This window comes from Cervus elaphus, chromosome 14, assembly GCF_910594005.1.
Source record: "Cervus elaphus chromosome 14, mCerEla1.1, whole genome shotgun sequence".
Lineage (NCBI taxonomy): Eukaryota > Metazoa > Chordata > Mammalia > Artiodactyla > Cervidae > Cervus > Cervus elaphus.
The window spans coordinates 24,034,016-24,050,678 of record NC_057828.1 but is presented as its reverse complement, the minus strand read 5'-3'; the positions used below and the strand labels follow the sequence as shown (position 1 = coordinate 24,050,678).

General features: G+C 39.7%; 1 protein-coding gene across 1 annotated transcript in view; it reads right to left on the bottom strand.

The window, feature by feature from the left end:
• RRP15 (ribosomal RNA processing 15 homolog) overlaps positions 1 to 16,663 on the bottom strand; it is a 52,790-nt gene that overhangs the window by 28,174 nt on the left and 7,953 nt on the right. The window contains exons 2-4 of the mRNA XM_043924227.1: positions 12,875 to 13,149; positions 10,316 to 10,413; positions 7,753 to 7,954 (exon numbers count right to left, since the gene is read on the bottom strand). Coding sequence (XP_043780162.1) covers positions 7,753 to 7,954; positions 10,316 to 10,413; positions 12,875 to 13,149 — 575 coding nt within the window. The remainder of the gene's footprint in view (positions 1 to 7,752; positions 7,955 to 10,315; positions 10,414 to 12,874; positions 13,150 to 16,663) is intronic.

Genomic DNA, 16,663 nt, shown 5'->3' with positions numbered 1-16,663 from the left:
AACATTTAGAAATGAGCTAATGCCTATTCTCCTAAAACTCTTTCAAAAAGTTGCAGAGGAAGGAACACAGCCAAATTCATTCTATGAGGCCAAGGTCACCCTGATCCCAAAACCAAAGACAATACAAAAAAACTCAGGCCAGTATCACTGATGAACAGATGCAAAAATCCTCAACAAAATTTTAGCAAACAAAATTCAGCAACACATCAAAAAGCTCATACACCATGATCAAGCTGGGTTTATTCCAGGGATGCAAAGATTCTTCAATATACACTAATCAATCAATGTGATACATCATATTAACAAATTGAAAGATAAAAATGATATGATACTCAAAAGATATGCAAAAAAAGCCTTTGATGAAATTCAGCACCCATTTATGATTAAAACTCTTCAAAAGTCGGCACAGAAGGAACCTACCTCAACATAGTAAAGGCCATATATGATAAGCCTACAGCAAACATTATTGTCAATGGTGAAAAACTGAAAACATTCCCCCTAAGATCAGTAACAAGACAAGGCTGCCCACTTTTACCACTATTATTCAACATAGTTCTAGAAGTCCTAGCTACAGCAATCAGAGAAGAAAAAGAAATAAAAGGAATCTAGATCAGAAAAGAAGTAAAGCTCTCACTGTTTGCAGATGACATGATACTGTACATAGAAAACCCTAAAGAGTATCAGAAAATTACTAGAACTAATCAGTGAATTTAGCAAAGTTGCAGGATACAAAATTCACAGAAATCACTTGCATTTGTATATACTAACAATGAAAAATCAGAAAGAGAAAGTAAGGAATCAATCCCATTCACCACTGCAACAAAAAGAATTAAATATCTAGGAATAAACTTACCTAAGGAGATGAAAGAACTGTACACAGAAAATTATAAGACACTGATGAAAGAAATCAAAGATGGCATAAACAGATGGAGAGATTATCCATGTTCCTGGGTAAGAAGAATCAATAAGTGGAAATGACTATACTACCAAAAGCAATCTACAGATTCAATGTGATCCCTATCAAATTACCAATGACGTTTTTCACAGAACTACAATAAAAAATTTCACAGTTCATATGGAAACACAAAAGACCCCAAATAGCCAAAGCAGTCTTGAGAAAGAAGAATGGAGCTGGAGGAATCAACCTTCCTGACCTCAGATTATACTACAAAGCTACAGTCATCAAGACAGCATGGTGCTGGCACAAAAACAGAAACACAGACCAATGGAACAAGACAGAAAGCCCAGAAATAAACCCATGCACTTATGGGTATCTTATTTTTGACAAAGGAGGCAAGAATATACAATGGGGCAAAGACAGCCTCTTCAATAAATGGTGCTGGGAAAACTGGACAACTACATGTAAAAAAATGAAATTAGAACAATTCCTAACACCGTACACAAAGATAAACTCAAAATGGATTAAAGACCTAAATGTAAGATCAGAAACTATAAAACTCTTAGAGGAAAACATAGTAGGCAGAACACTCGATGACATAAATCTAAGCAAGATCCTCTATGACCCGCCTTCTAGAGTCATGGAAATAAAAACACAAGTAAACAAGCGGGACCTGATTAAACTTAACAGCTTTTGCACAGCAAAGGAAGCTATAAACAAGGTGAAAAGACAACCCTCAGAATGGGAGAAAATAACAGAAAATGAAACAACTGACAAAGGATTAATTTCCAAAATATACAAGCAGCTAATACAACTCAATACCAGAAAAACAAACACCCAATCAAAAAGTGGGAAAAAAGACCTCAACAGACTTTCCTCCAAAGAAGACATACAGATGGCTAAAAAAACACATGAAAAGATGATCAACACTGCTTATTATTAGAGAAATGCAAATCAAAACCAAATGAGCTATCACCTCACCCCAGTCAGAATGGCCATCATCAAAAAGTCTACAAACAATAAATGCTGGAGAGGGTGTGGAGAAAAGCAACAGCTCTTGCATTGTTGGTGGAGATGTAAACTGATATAGCCACTATGGAAGACAGTATGGATATTCCTTAAAAAAGTAGAAACAAAACCACCATGTGTCCCAGCAATCCCACTCCTAGGCATACACCCTGCGGAAACCATGGTTGAAAAAGGCACATGTGTCCCATTGTTCATCGCAGCACTATTTACAATAGCTAGAACATGGAAGCAACCAAGATGGCCATCGACAGATGAATGGATAAAGTTTTGACACATATACACAATGGAATATTACTCAGCCATAAAAAGTAACATATTTGAGTCAGTTCTGATAAGGTGGATGAACCTAGAATCTATTACATAGAGTGAAGTGAGTCAGAAAGTGAAAGATAAATACCGTATTCCAAAACACATACACAGAATCTAGAAAAATGGTTCTCAAGAATTTATTTACAGGGTAGTAATGAACAGATACAAAGAATAGAGTTACGGACATGGGGAGAGGGGAGGAGAGGGTGAGATGTATGGAAACTTACATTACCATATGTAAAATAGATAGCCAGTGGAAATTTGCTGTATAGCTCAGGAAACTCAAACAGGGGCTCTGTATTAGCCTAGAGGGGTGGGCTGGGGAGGGAGATGGGAAGGAGGTTCAAAAGGGAGGGGATATATATATATACTTATGGCTGATTCATGTTGAGGTTTGACAGGAAACAACAAAATTCTGTAAAGCAATTATCCTTCAATAAAAAAAATTAATTCAAAAAATAGGAATAGAAAGGAGAAAAAAAAAAGCCTCCTGGCAGAACAGACTGTACATGGAGTGAGGGCCGTATAGAATTGCCAGAGGGCTGGAGGGGACTCTGGAGTGGTCATCTAAGGGCAAGTCGGGGCACTGGTCCTCTAGGGGAGCCACTGCCTGGGCCTGGAGGGGAGTAGGAGGCCACCAATAGAACTGGTAAATTAAAACATGCACTGTCCATGCATCAGAAAAATAAGGAGTAATGCATCTATGTATGGTGGACATGTGATAAACCAAAAATAACATGTTAGCAGTGGGAGGATCTGGGTGGTGTCTATATGGATATTCACTCTACAATACTTTCAACTCTTGTGTATCCTTGAAAAGGCTCATAATTAAACAAAATTAAACAAACGAGCACAATAACAGACTTGTAGCATCTGTCTATAGCTGCTATTACTCTAACTGGCCCTTCAGATGGCTGCGGGGTGACTGAACACTGGAAGGGCGAGTCTGGCCCCCACATAGGCACACCTGCCGTGGTCATGGAGCTGGAGCTGTGGAAGATCAACTTTCTTACCTGTCATTACCGCATCTGCCATCAGCAACGTCCCAAGAAGCAGGAAGATGGCCCCCACCTTGCCTCTCCTTGCTATCTTTTCTCCAATTCTTGCAAGTGTGCTTTAATTTGAAGAAAACTAGTCTGACTCCTTAATTCAAGGAAATCTGAGAATCACGGTTCTTAGCTTCCTAGTGTCTGCAGCTTAGGGATACACAGAAGGAAATCATACGGAGTGAAGTTAAGTGGGACAGAGAAAGACAGTGATATGGTATCGCTTACATGTGGAATGTAAAAAAAATGTCACAAATGAACTTATACACAAAATAGAAGCAGAGGCACAGATGTAGAAAACAAACTTACGATCTGATTACCTGAGGAGAAAGGGGAAGGAGGGATACACTGGGAGATTAGCACTGACACACACACTACTGTACATGAAATGGGTAACTGATAAGGACCTGCTATACAGCACAGAGAAGTCTATCTGATACTTTGTAATGACCTATATGGGAAAAGAATCCAACTATACTTTAATAAAAATTTTAAAAAATAAAATACACACTTAAAAAACAAAAAGAAGATCGTGGCATCTGGTCTTATCACTTCACGGCAAACAGATGGGGAAATATGGAAACAATGTCAGATTTCATTTTTGTGGGCTCCAAAATTACTGTGGACAATGACTGCAGCCATGAAATTGAAAGACGCTTGCTCTTTACAAGAAATGCAATGACAAATCTAGACAGCGTATTAAAAAGCAGAAACATCACTTTGGACAAAGATCCGTCTAGTCAAAAGCTACGGTTTTCCAGTAGTCATGCACAGATGTGAGAGTTGGACCATAAAAGAAGGCTGAGCACTGAAGAACTGATGCTTTTGAACTGCAGTGCTAGAGAAGACTCTTGAGAGTCCCTTGGACAGCAAGGTAATCAAACCAGTCAATCCTAAAGGAAATCAACTGTGAATATTCATGAGAAGGACTGATGCTCAAGCTGTAACTCCAATACTCTGGCCATCTGATGTGAACAGCCAACTCACTGGAAAAGACCCTGATGTTGGGAAAGACTGAGGGCAGGAGGAGAGGGAGGTGACAGAGGATGAGATGGTTGGATGGTATCACCAACTCAATGGACATGAGTTTGAGCAAACTCCAGGAGACAGTGAATGACAGGGAAGCCTGGTGTGCTGCAGTCCACAGGGATGCAAAGAGTCGGACACAACTGAGCGAGTGAACAACCACCATTCAACCCACTGCATGTATCCACCCAATACATCAATTAAAAACATGAGGATACCTAAACCCTTTCCCAGAAAGCTACTGGTAAATATAACTATCCAAATGAGAGAGAAAGTCAAGAGAAAAGACGACATTTAGTCCCAGAAGCAGAGGCTGCTGCCCAGGAAAGAGACAGGGAACGCCCAGGACAGCAATAAAGCAGAGCTGCGGGCAGACCGTGTGCACCAGGCGGAGACCACCCATCTGGCCTGCAGCAGGGCGGCCATGGAGAAAGCAGGACTGAGCGGGGTTAAGGGTTCCTTCTGCAGAGTGTAGGAAGGCTCCGGTGCATACGACTAAGCAAATGAGAAGAGGCAGCCATTAGTCCCAGGAAAACAGAAACTACAAGAAAATAAAGAAAATAATATTACCGTGCATTACGCTGCACAGCAATGAACAGTGTTCGCAGTGAATACTGATTCAGCCAAAATATGAATATATCATGTTAGAAAGACCAAATATTAGATGTGTGGGGGTGAAGGAATATTAAGAATGCCAATTCTTCATCTTCCATTAAAGATAATAACATTGAGAGTGAGATAGTATAAATATTATTTAATATACGGAGGTAGATATGTAGAAAGATTTACTATCATTACTTTGGGGTAAGGGAATGAAACAAGGAGTAGAGGTGGATGGGGAAGGGTACTGGCTATTTTATTTTGAAACTGTGTTCCTACTGCTTTGAAAACAAAATTAAACAAAATATAATGATGCAGCAAAAAAAGAAAAGGTTCTGAGAAAAGGAATTTGTTCAGGGCCATGACACAGTTAAGAAATATTTGTCACAATGTCTCAAAGTTTCTAACAGCTTGCAGGAGTATGGAAATTCTTGAAACAGGATTCTTCAAAAAAAATTAATAAGTTTCCAAAGTCGTAAGTCTTCCTAAGAAGTCAAATACAAACAATCAAATGAGAACCACACACCCGACCAACAGCACTCCTGAAGTAGGCTGACTCACAGATCCACCCTCTATGTTACATTATTATAACTCTACCCGGGTTTGCTTAATGTAACACTACTGGCTCCTTTTCATTTTTGAACTTTATAAATGTCACAACCATAAATAACCGGTGTAACCAGGTATAGGAGTTCAAGATATAATCCAGACTGGTGTCTGGGAAGATATCTGCCAGTGAATCCACTTTGTAGGTGAATGGAATCTGAAGATTGCACAATATTAAGAATATGAGATTAAAAGCCTGTGTTCTGAATACACCCAGAGAGGGACAATGAGCAGCTTCCATAAAAGCTCTTCTGGCAAGCCTGTATGAGGAGAGAAGGAGAGGCTATTAGGAAATTGTGTAGCAGCAATGGTGCTAGGACAAGGTGAAATAGAAAAGGGAAATCTTACTCTCTACTTAATTAATATCCTCCTTTATCCAGTTCATTAATGTCTGACTCACTGGCACACCAAATCTATTCCCACTTTGGCCTTCCTTCCGCCTCTTCAGTTGCCTTAAAAGTCCACCTACTTCAACTAGACACAGACTAAACTGCTCTATGTCCTAAATGGATATTGGCTACTTTGAACTTCTCTGCACAAATAGGGAAAGCCACTTAATTACAGCTGTTATACTCAGTGTAACTGACAATAACAAACAATCTAAACGGACCAGTTTAGAATCTCTATGTTGTCATACTACTCCTATTTACTTATTTCCTTGAGGTTGTATGTCTACCTGAATTGTAAGTCTTTAAAAGATACAGGACAGCACCAGGTACAAATAGGTACTTAAAAGTTTTCCTATAAATGTAAGGAAACAAACATTTTTAAAAGAAAGAAAATGTGCCAGAGTTATCACTGGTGTGCGGTAGGTAGCCCTAGAAATAAATTTTTAAAGCCAAGCCACTTTGGTTAACATCTCAAGCAGTTTTCTACCTTGTCGCAGATTACTACCATGCCTGTGATCACTAAAGTAGGAAAAACTGAAGGTCAAGAGCAAAAAAGCAAATGGTAACAAAGAAAATACAATGATGCCACTGAAAAGAACCCTTCATGTATTTTCATAACTCATGAAAAAATTAATCCCAAAGCAAAAACAAATGTTTCTATTAAAAGTTATTTTGAAACCAACAAGGAAAAGGGGAAAAAAAACCTTTTTCCTTTTCCATCAGCTCTTTCTCATTCAGTGCTGCTCAATATTTCTCCAATTCTTACCATAAAACATTCTTTATCATGAGTGAGGACAGTCTGTTAAGACTTTTTTAACTAAAAAGTATAAATGCCCAATCATAGCACTCATGTCTTCATAATTACTTCTGACAAACTTTGAAAGGCAGCACTAGTGAGCACACTTACATAAATATCAAAAGTCCTTTTCATATTCAGAAGATAAATCAAATTCAAACAGCTTAGAAAATTTTTGTCAAAATTAGATAAAATAGCAACTTAATCAAGAAACTTGAAAAACACTTCAACTCTAGAAGAGCATGAAATTCCTAAATGCCCTTCTTGCCAGAGTTTGTTTTCCCAAAATACAAACAAAAACTTATGACAGAAACTCTAGCTTCCTGATTGAAGTTCTGTTTGTTGGCAACAGAAACCAAGCCTTCAAATACTACTATGTACTTTGCTTTAATTTAAAAAGTAAATAAGCCCTTTTGAGAGTAAAGCACATTTCAGAACCTTTCACCTGGTACAGTAAAGAGAAAGCTATTGGGATTCATAGGTCAGAGGGGTGGAGAAGCAGAGCTGCATGCCAAAGATCATGAAAAGCATTTAAGTTATCTCCCAACCAGCCGAGTATCATCAAAGCTGCCTCAGCACAAGAGTTCTCATCATACTTCCTAAAGCTCCAATTCTTCATTTTAGAACTATGCACCATGGCAATTACCTCTGTGGGTTAACAGTCTCAATTGAAGCTGTATTCCTCACTTGGCCTTCTATTCTACAAAATGCACAAAATGCAGGATTTCAGATAGGAGACCGTCCTATCTCTAAAAAATTTACCTAAATCTACCAGTTCCTGAGTTTTAACAGCAAGGCCCTGGCATCTGTAACTGGCAACTTCCATATTGAATAAGTCATCATGAAACATAAGAATACAGAGTTAAAGCAGGCTGTGGGCATGTGGAAATCTTAATAACATCTGAAAAGAAAAAAAATATTAATTCCATAGTATGCTTTAATTTGGCTGCGTCAGGTCTTGGTTGTGGCACGCAGGTACAGTATGCTTTTCAACCTCCAAACTCTAAGAGCCGACATCCATCTGATGTGCTGAATCTTCTGTAGAAGTCTTACCTGTTTGGCTTTCGAGTTCTTCCCAGCAGAAGTCTTCTCACTTGCATTTCCATCCATCCCTCTCAGAACATTGATGAAGTCCTTCTTGGAAACCGAGGATATCAACTTAGCTCGTTTTCTAATAGAGCCTCCAGCTTCTTTAACCTTCTCATCTACATTCTTTTGATGCTTTTGAACGGCATTAAATAACTGCACCACACCCCTATGGAACACAAATGACCAGAATAATGTCATTACGTAACAATTACACTAGAACACAAACTCTTGAGGACAGGCGCGATCTATTTTCACTGCTCAGAAAACAGGCAGTCATCTAATACACGCTCAAGTGAAGAGCACGGAAAAAATCTGCAAAGCGAACATACATTTCAATGAATGAATGTAAGTATCTGAATAGAGGATAAATACATGTGAGTTGATGTGTGGTTTTTCTCAGCTTCAATCTTTCTAATCAACTTTGGAACAAACATCTACTTCTCAAAATCTAATTATATAATGGCTGAAGACTTTAAGTGTCAATGGGATGAGCACAGGCTTTACAGTTAGCTATCTGATTATCTGACGCTACAAAGATCTCCTGGATCTTGATTTTACCTGTGAATGGAAAAAATAATACTAAGAAGCTTAGAAAGTATTCAGCAAGTCTTATTATATAAAACTAATTTTTTTTAAAGTTTATTTGAAGTACTTTGTTCTGCAGTTAAACTCATTGAAATTCTGAAGATTAAGACTTGTGGTGTCCATTATAGTAGTCACAGGCCACATGCAGCAAGTGAACACATAACCTACATAACCAGAACAATGTTGCAGTGTGCTCCAAGTTTAAAATATACACTAGATTTTAAAGACAGTATGAGAAAAAAAATTTTTAATTTCATTAATACTTGTTTTATATTTATTACATGTTGAAATAATTTAAATATATTAAGGTAAACAAAATTAATCATTGACTTTAATTTCACTTCTTTGTTTTTACTTTTTTCAAGGAGGCGCTCAGAAAATTTTAAGCTGCATGTGTGGCTCACAGTGGATTTCTAGTCGATTTCTGCTGGCCAGCACTGCTTCACACCACCGACACCCCTTCCAGCTCTGAGCTTCTGCCATCTTTTCATGTTGCTGCTGTAACCATCATCGGGGGAGGCGCCCCGCCACAGTGCTGAGCATCCCCGCACGCTCTTGCTGGGTTCGGAGGAGCACAAGGCCTGACTGCTCTTTACCAGCCGTCTCTCGGGGCTGTGTCTGCGGTACGCAACCTTGAGAGATGAGGTAATGTCTCCCCCCAGACAAAGAGCAGGCTTGTTACCGTTCCCCATAAAAGCAACGGATCCCCAGGTACAGAGTTCCTCTCCTGTAACACAACCCGCCGCACACACAGGCATGGATCGAGGGCACCTGCGCTGCCCCCGGGGACACAGGGAACCGGTGGGGATGTGGAGCTCTGGCGACGGCTTCAGCCGTGAGTAACAGTCCTTCGTCTCTGATCTACAAGCGTCTGTCCTCTGCCAGCATCCAAGAAACCTCGCCAGCCTAGCTTATTTGTCTGTAAGATGGGTAAAATTCCATATGCTTCACAGCGGGGCTGGGACCACGGCGCTGAGAGGGAGATGCCCAGGGTATAAAACGTAAGGGCACTTACTCTCTGGCACCCATCCTGTACTCTTCTCAGCTCTGCGTGGGTATTAATTCATGTAATTCTCAGAGAAATCCTATGGCGTAGGTATAACGTTCTCTGTTTCCACGGATAAATAAACTGAGACAGAAGGAAATTAAGTAACTGCCCCAGGACACCCAGCTAGTCAGTCAGCGCTGGGATCGGCTGGCAGTCTGGCTCTGCCCTCACTCCCTCAACCATCCAGCCTCACTGGCTCACCATCCAACACCCAGACGGACTGCCATAGGCAGCTCAAAGTTAAAGGGGATTTCACTGAATGTCACTGCTGTATTCTTTAAATGGTAACCCAACTGCTACCTCCTTCATGGAGCCTTCCTCAACTCCATACACAACCTCCCATCAGATGCTCCCAAAACACAGGACATAGCTTTACTCCCAAAGAGACTAGAACCCCCACAGGCAAGTGGGCAGGGACCGTGCAGCAGCCACCAGATTCTATTTATCTCTGGGCACAGAGGGCATCCACTAAATGTTGGTGCCAATATTTAAAAAAAAAAAATGCTGAGTGAAAGGACAGCACAAAGCTGCTATAATGTGTAATCTGTTAGGTCATAAATATAGTGCAAAATAACAAAAACAATCACCTCATGCCATAAACTTAGATAAGCATCCTAAGAGAAACACAGGTAGAGGTCTGATTATAATGTTCTCGTAACCATAAAACACAAGATGATCTGAAATAGGTTCATACCAAATACACATTTAGCCCATTAGACACTTGCCTCACGAGATGTCCAAAATCTGTGGCTGAATCCAGTATTAGGCAGGCAGGCTGAGATGTAAATCACTTGGCTCTGACCAGGCAGAGCTTAAGAATCAAACCTCGTCAGAAATGGATCACTACAAAGCTTTAGTGCACTTAGTTTTTAAAGGGCAAGAACACTGCCTTACCTCGTAGCAATTCTCTGAAGATTTCTCTCCGTTTCTTTGTCTTTGACAACATCTGGCTTTACTCTGCACATCATTTCCCATTCCCGCTTCTTATCAAGCTGTGTTATAAATAGTGTTATGTGAAAGAACATTAGGCATTTTTGAAAGCACAGCACACTTTGATATGATACTCTGTGAAAGGACAAAGGTAATAAATCACTCGAGCTCTAGTCGTCACAGGGCCTTTCAGAAGCCCACCCTTTCAGGGGTCTGGCTCTGGGAGCCTGCGGTTAGCACGCGGCGTGTCATGTGAGACGCACCCAGTGAGCAGCCGGCAGGCTCTCCGACAGCAGGGGCCTGGAGCACCGCCAGTGTGCGGAGCCAGGAGGGCCAGGCTGGGGGTGAGGGAGCCCTGTGCCCAACCTGCCATCGCCAGAAGCCTCAGAAGGCAGCATCAGCAAGGCGCCAAACCACCCTCTTCCGTAACCACGAGCTTAAACACCGCGTCTCTTTATTTTTAGAAACTGACTTCCCCAGCGGCCGGAATTATTAAGAACTTGTATCAGCTTTTAAAAGAACAGCATTGGGTCCTATTAGCACTGTAATAGATAGAACCTATTTAAACAGTGACTGTTCTTCTTTCCTCTTATGGCACATCTGGCCACTGTCCTTGCCGTATATGGCTTATCAGTCACAAACTACAGCAAGCTGACTCCCTGTGATAATGCAGATATAGAAATGGATTAGGAAATAAGAATATCCCACAGACAACATCATCTCATTCAAAACTGTTCTCAGGGGGTTTCCTGGTCTCAGGTCCTTGATTTGATACACTTGATTCTCCAGGTCCCCCGCTCAGGTCAACATATCACCAAACGTTAAATATACTGAATATGATGAACTAATTATCAAGAAGCTGGTAATAAGCATCAAAATCAGGAAGAACCAGTGGGGAAAAGTCTCCTTTTTATCTTTTCCTTTTCTTCATTCATCTGATCTCTCACTTTGTATTAATGAAAACATCTGTTCACAGTAAAACCAAATCTTTGCTCTTGCTATACTCTGAAGCCTTTGTAAAGAAATAGCTTCTTCCCCAAATCGGATATTTTAGCTATAATGAAATTCACTGTCAGATTATACCAGAAATAAAAAACCTTATTTTTAAGTTTAAAATAGTCAATCCTTAATTATCTCTTGTACCCAGGGGATGACAGGCATGCATGATCCCCAGGTATTTTTTAACTCTGAAAGGTATTTCCCTACTTATAATTAGAAATAGGTAGCCAATATTCTGGAAGCCAATAATACTTAACATTAAGAAACAAACACAATTTATACAAACTCTACCCAGAAATACATACTCCAGAGCATTTATGGCTGCTAGGTCATGTTTCTGGTATGAACACGCGTGCTTTCACGCATTACGTGGACAGCATCAGCTCTAGCACGCAAAGCTTTGGCCCAGAGCAGAGTCAGGAATTTCTTTCTGTTGGCTTTAAAATGTTGTTCTCTTACTGAAACATTGGCACTAGGGGTAATTAAGGATTCTGATATTTTTAAAGCCTCCTCTAGTTTTTGCCAGATTAAAAAGAAAAACAAAGGTTCAAATTTTAAGTCGAAAAGCTGTCAGTAAGACTTAGAGACAAAGTTGATCTTAAAGAAAGTACAATGAGAATATTGAATTAGTAATAGAGTACGTTCTAAGAGCAGCACTTGAAAAGTTCCATCTTTATACAGCCTCCAACAGAGAGCACCCAGTATTAGGAACAAGGAAAACATTCATCTTGAAATAAGATAAGGGGGTGGTGAACTTAAAAGGAAACAAACGCCAACTGGAACTTAAGTTTTCTCTCCTTTTTATGGATAAAGTACCTCTTGGAAATAAGTACTTTTATATTGTCAGTATGACTGTATAAAGTTATTTTTCTTTCATTAAAAAATAATACCTATTTCAGCAGCCAAATAGTTTAGACGTATTATTGTTCTACTGTTCATTTATTATTGTTTATCTTTGTAATACACAACAGCAAACTTAAACTCCAACTTCTGGCCTTTCATTAGCAGACAGCACCAGTCTAGCTTCTTCCATCAGTGGTTTAACAAAAGATATAATGAACTCAAGTTTATCCATCAGTAAAATGGTTTGTTTTCAGAACTGCAACCAACCCTGTCAATGACATCATCACAGATTTATATCATAAAATAGATTTTAAGCTAAAAGTAACTAATATGATTCTATTAGTTCAGAGTTAACTTTATTAATAAAGTTAGCATCTGGACAGGTAAGTTGAATAAAATATTCAAACCCAGGAGTCACTGGCACATGTATAAGTACTTCACTTTGAAAAGGATACATTTCCTTGGAGTTCACATTTTTATTGTTTTGCTTAGATGAATAAAAAACGTGCTCAAGAGAACGATTCAGACTAGGTTTCTGAACACAACCTTGGTTTATCCACTCACAGATACAACACAAGTTATAAACTGGAACGTTAACTGGACAAACACTGAAGGAACAATTCGGTACCAATGAGAACTAGCCTTGACACCCCAATGAACAGAACAATTGGTAGGACACACCTGTTTCCTTTTCTCTAGTCTCTCTCGTTTTAACTTCTCTTTTTCCTTTTCCAGCTCTCTGTTTCTGACCAGGATGGTGGGTTTGCTCTCGGGAATCTTCTTGTTCAGGATTCTAGCCATGGCATCTGCCCAGCCCGCGTTAGTCCCCACACCAGCCTCTGCAGCACTGGCATTGTCATCCTCGCGGGGTTCAGCTTCATCTTCGTTGTCAGCTTCTACTGCGTCATCACCAGAGGAAAAGCGATCTTTTTCCAATCCACAGCTTCCAAGAGAACCTAACAGTAGAAACAAACTGAACTTTAATACTGGAGGCAGAGTTTGGCAAGGCCACGGTGAGACCCCCAGGTGCCTTCCTAAGGCTAATGGTTCTCCATCTGTCTCCATCCTTATTTCCAAGGGCCACAGCTGCAGTGACAGTGGAGAATGGAGGACCCTCCATCCTCCTGTCACCTACCCGCAAAGACCTGGCGCGGCCATGCGGCCAGGGGAGGCCACCACAGCATCAGCACCCAGGCCCCAGGGAATGGAAGTAAATCCAACAGCCTCAGGGCGTCCTGTGGTCAGTGGTGACAGATGCTGCCCTGGGGCTGCTGCAAGGTGTGTGCAAACCCACAGGCTTTTAACTGCGTTATTAAACTACTTGAAGAGACTAACAAATATTATCTTAAAAACAAGTAACAACAAAAAACTTCAATCTGTCAAAAAAATGGAATAGTGTTTCCATGGCACAGAGAAGTCAGAGTAAGTTCTCTGAGGGCTTTGGTCCTGATGCTTAAAATCCTGAATCCCGGTATGGAAAAATCTAAACACTTGTTTCCTTTTATAGAATCTGCCTATAACATTAATAAACTGGGTGTTGCAACATTTTTTTAAAATAATCTAATGAAGTGATATGTGCCCCAAATCTGACTGCACTGCTGGACGGCCAAATGAAAATATCAAGTTTTGAGTGAAGGATACAAATTTGTATGCTGTGGAGGTGTACCATGCAGACCACCCAGAACCACCCAAAGAAGCATACACATGATACTATGTCATCTGCAAGATTAAAACAGCTGAGATCAGAGGGGTGGCCAAAACACAATCCAGCTGGTGGCCTCGCTTGAAAACCAACTTGCTGAGAACCCCTGGGTACTTTAAGTTTTGCAGTCTGTCTCAAATTCTGAAGCTCACGGTAGCTTAACAAGAGCACAAGCGCCAGCGAAATCTGTGTGCAACTGTATACCAGAGCCTGCTGAGGCGCTTCTGCTTGGCTCTTCAAAAACCTGCGGAGCTAATTAAGAAATACTTCAAAAGTAGTTTTATATTAGCTCACGGCTACGATCAAAGAGAATGGAACTGACTGTATAGTCAGCTCTTCCACTCTGTGACCCTCCCTAACCTCTTGACTTGAAGTCATGAACTAAGACAGAACTGCTTTAATGACTTGACTTAGTCATCACTACACTTGCTTTCTGGTATTACATTTGACTAATCTCTTTGTTTTTTTGATTGCTGAGAACTCATGAAACAAAAAGATGGAAAACTATTTAATACATTTCAAACAAAAATTTGCAGCATATTAGAAAATGGCAAATAAAAATATATAAAACTGATGTTTATACATATATAAAATGAGTCTCAAGCATAGGAGTAAAAATGAAGTATCTTCAAAAAGTAACAGAACAATACATAAAATTAAACACGGAGAGCAAAATAATACTTTAAAAAAGCATGATCTTACATAAAGTATGTTAATGGTATCAAAAAAATTAAAGGAAATGATAAAGAAACAAGCTGCTACTGCTGCTGCTAAGTCGCTTCAGTCATGTCCGACTCTGTGCGACCTCATAGATGGCAGCCCACTAGGCTCCTCTGTCCCTGGGATTCTCCAGGCAAGAATACTGGAGTGGGTTGCCATTTCCTTCTCCAAAAGAAGCAAGAATCATTAATAATTCTACTGCCCTAATGTGTTGCATATTTCTTAAAAAAGAAAAATTTTGAAAGAGAACTTAATTTGACACATAATTTGAAGCCTCCACTATATCCTGTATGCCTGACAAATTTAAGAAATCTGAGAGGGTGACAAGGATGTGACATGCAGATTTAGGTGATATAAAAACGCTCACTCTCTGCAATGTAAGAGAAAGTATACAAATTTTGCCAAACAAAAGCTGAAAGCACTACTATTCAATGAAAATCTGTGTGTCTACTATATGCCAGATTCCAAAGCCCAGAAGCATCTCCTAGGACCAGCGTTCCCTGGAAAGTACACTGAGAAACACTCTGGGGAATGTAGTTAGGTGAAAAACATGTATGTTAATACAGAATATGTTTATTCCTCAGAGTCAGCAGCACTGGACAGGTACTAACAACAAAATAAACAATTTTTTGAAAAGTACTTCTTGTAGGCACGCATTCATCTAAATGTTAAGAGGCACAAGGGTTTGTGTCAATGAAGAATCTGAGTGATCAGCAGCAGAGGTTTTTCCTAGTTCCCAGTAAAAAATGTCAAAACTACAACACTGACACCTAGTGTTTTGTCCTAATGAAGTCACACACAAACTGCAGTGAATTTCACATTTTCACCAACACTGTAAAGGCAGCCAAAGACTTTCTGGTTGTATAAGCCACTGCAGTTCTCCATTTCTAAACCTGGGCTATTTTTCTTTGGTTGGTTTCTTACCCAGTTTGACTACCACAACATGCATGCTACGGACACAATAAATTCATGAAGTTTTATAATACCATTTCATACAACCTGCACTTACCCCACCAATTAAGAAAAAAAATTCCAGAAGAATTTGCTGCAATCATGGCTTTTTATTATAATTTTAAGACACCCTAACTCAGAAGTTTTCAGTCATGCACTCATGACCAATGGAAATGATGGTATTTTCTAGAAATAAATTTAAATATGTCAATGTTATGCGGTCAGCTAGCATACTACAAAACAAAGTTTTCTTTTGGAATACCAAAGCAAATCACTACACAAGTCAGAAAATAGAACTGACCCTTAAAAATTTACCGTGGCCAGTGAAGACGAGATTTTTTTGAATTTACGACAAACTGATATTCAACAGAAGTGGATGTAACCCAGGGATCTAAAGGCCCCAGATAAGCAAAAAATTCCTTTGAAGTCCTGGGTGTTGTTTTAAACATTAACTCTAATTTTGCATTCTATTTTAAAAACCTGGAAATTAAGGAAGGGCGACAAAGAATGCTTACTGGAAGTAATAACTAACGGTTCCAACAGAACATTGTGCTTATGGAAATGTTCTCTTATCACCGCTGCCCACCAACCACAAGAGCCTAGTGGGTCCTTCACATGTGGCTAGTACAATGAAGTCACTGAATTTTTTTTTAACTTGACGAAGTTTTATTTACTTCAGCGTGACTAGTGGCCACATTGGGCAGGGCAAGGTTAGACTTCTGAAGTAACCAGGTAGGCAGAGGCATCTCTCCATCTCTTGCTGCACTTTCTCCAAACTTCCACTAGCCTTTCAAACTTGCCATCTGTCCGTCATCCCAGATACAGTGAGCTGCTGGCAGAAAAGTGAGTTATTTTCCTTAGCCTTTGGAACTGGGATAAAGTTTTTTAAAAAACTCACCGTCCTTCAATATTTACCAAGTACTCGTGAACGAAGATGAAGGAGCAAATGAAAAATCTAGATTTTCCCCTTGAAGAAGTCAAATATTTAGCAGGATACTAATAGAAAATTTTGGTTTAAAATTTGTAAGCATTCTTCTAATAGAAAAATAACGAAGAAAAGGATTAGGGGTATCTTTTACAAAGATGATTTCAAGTTA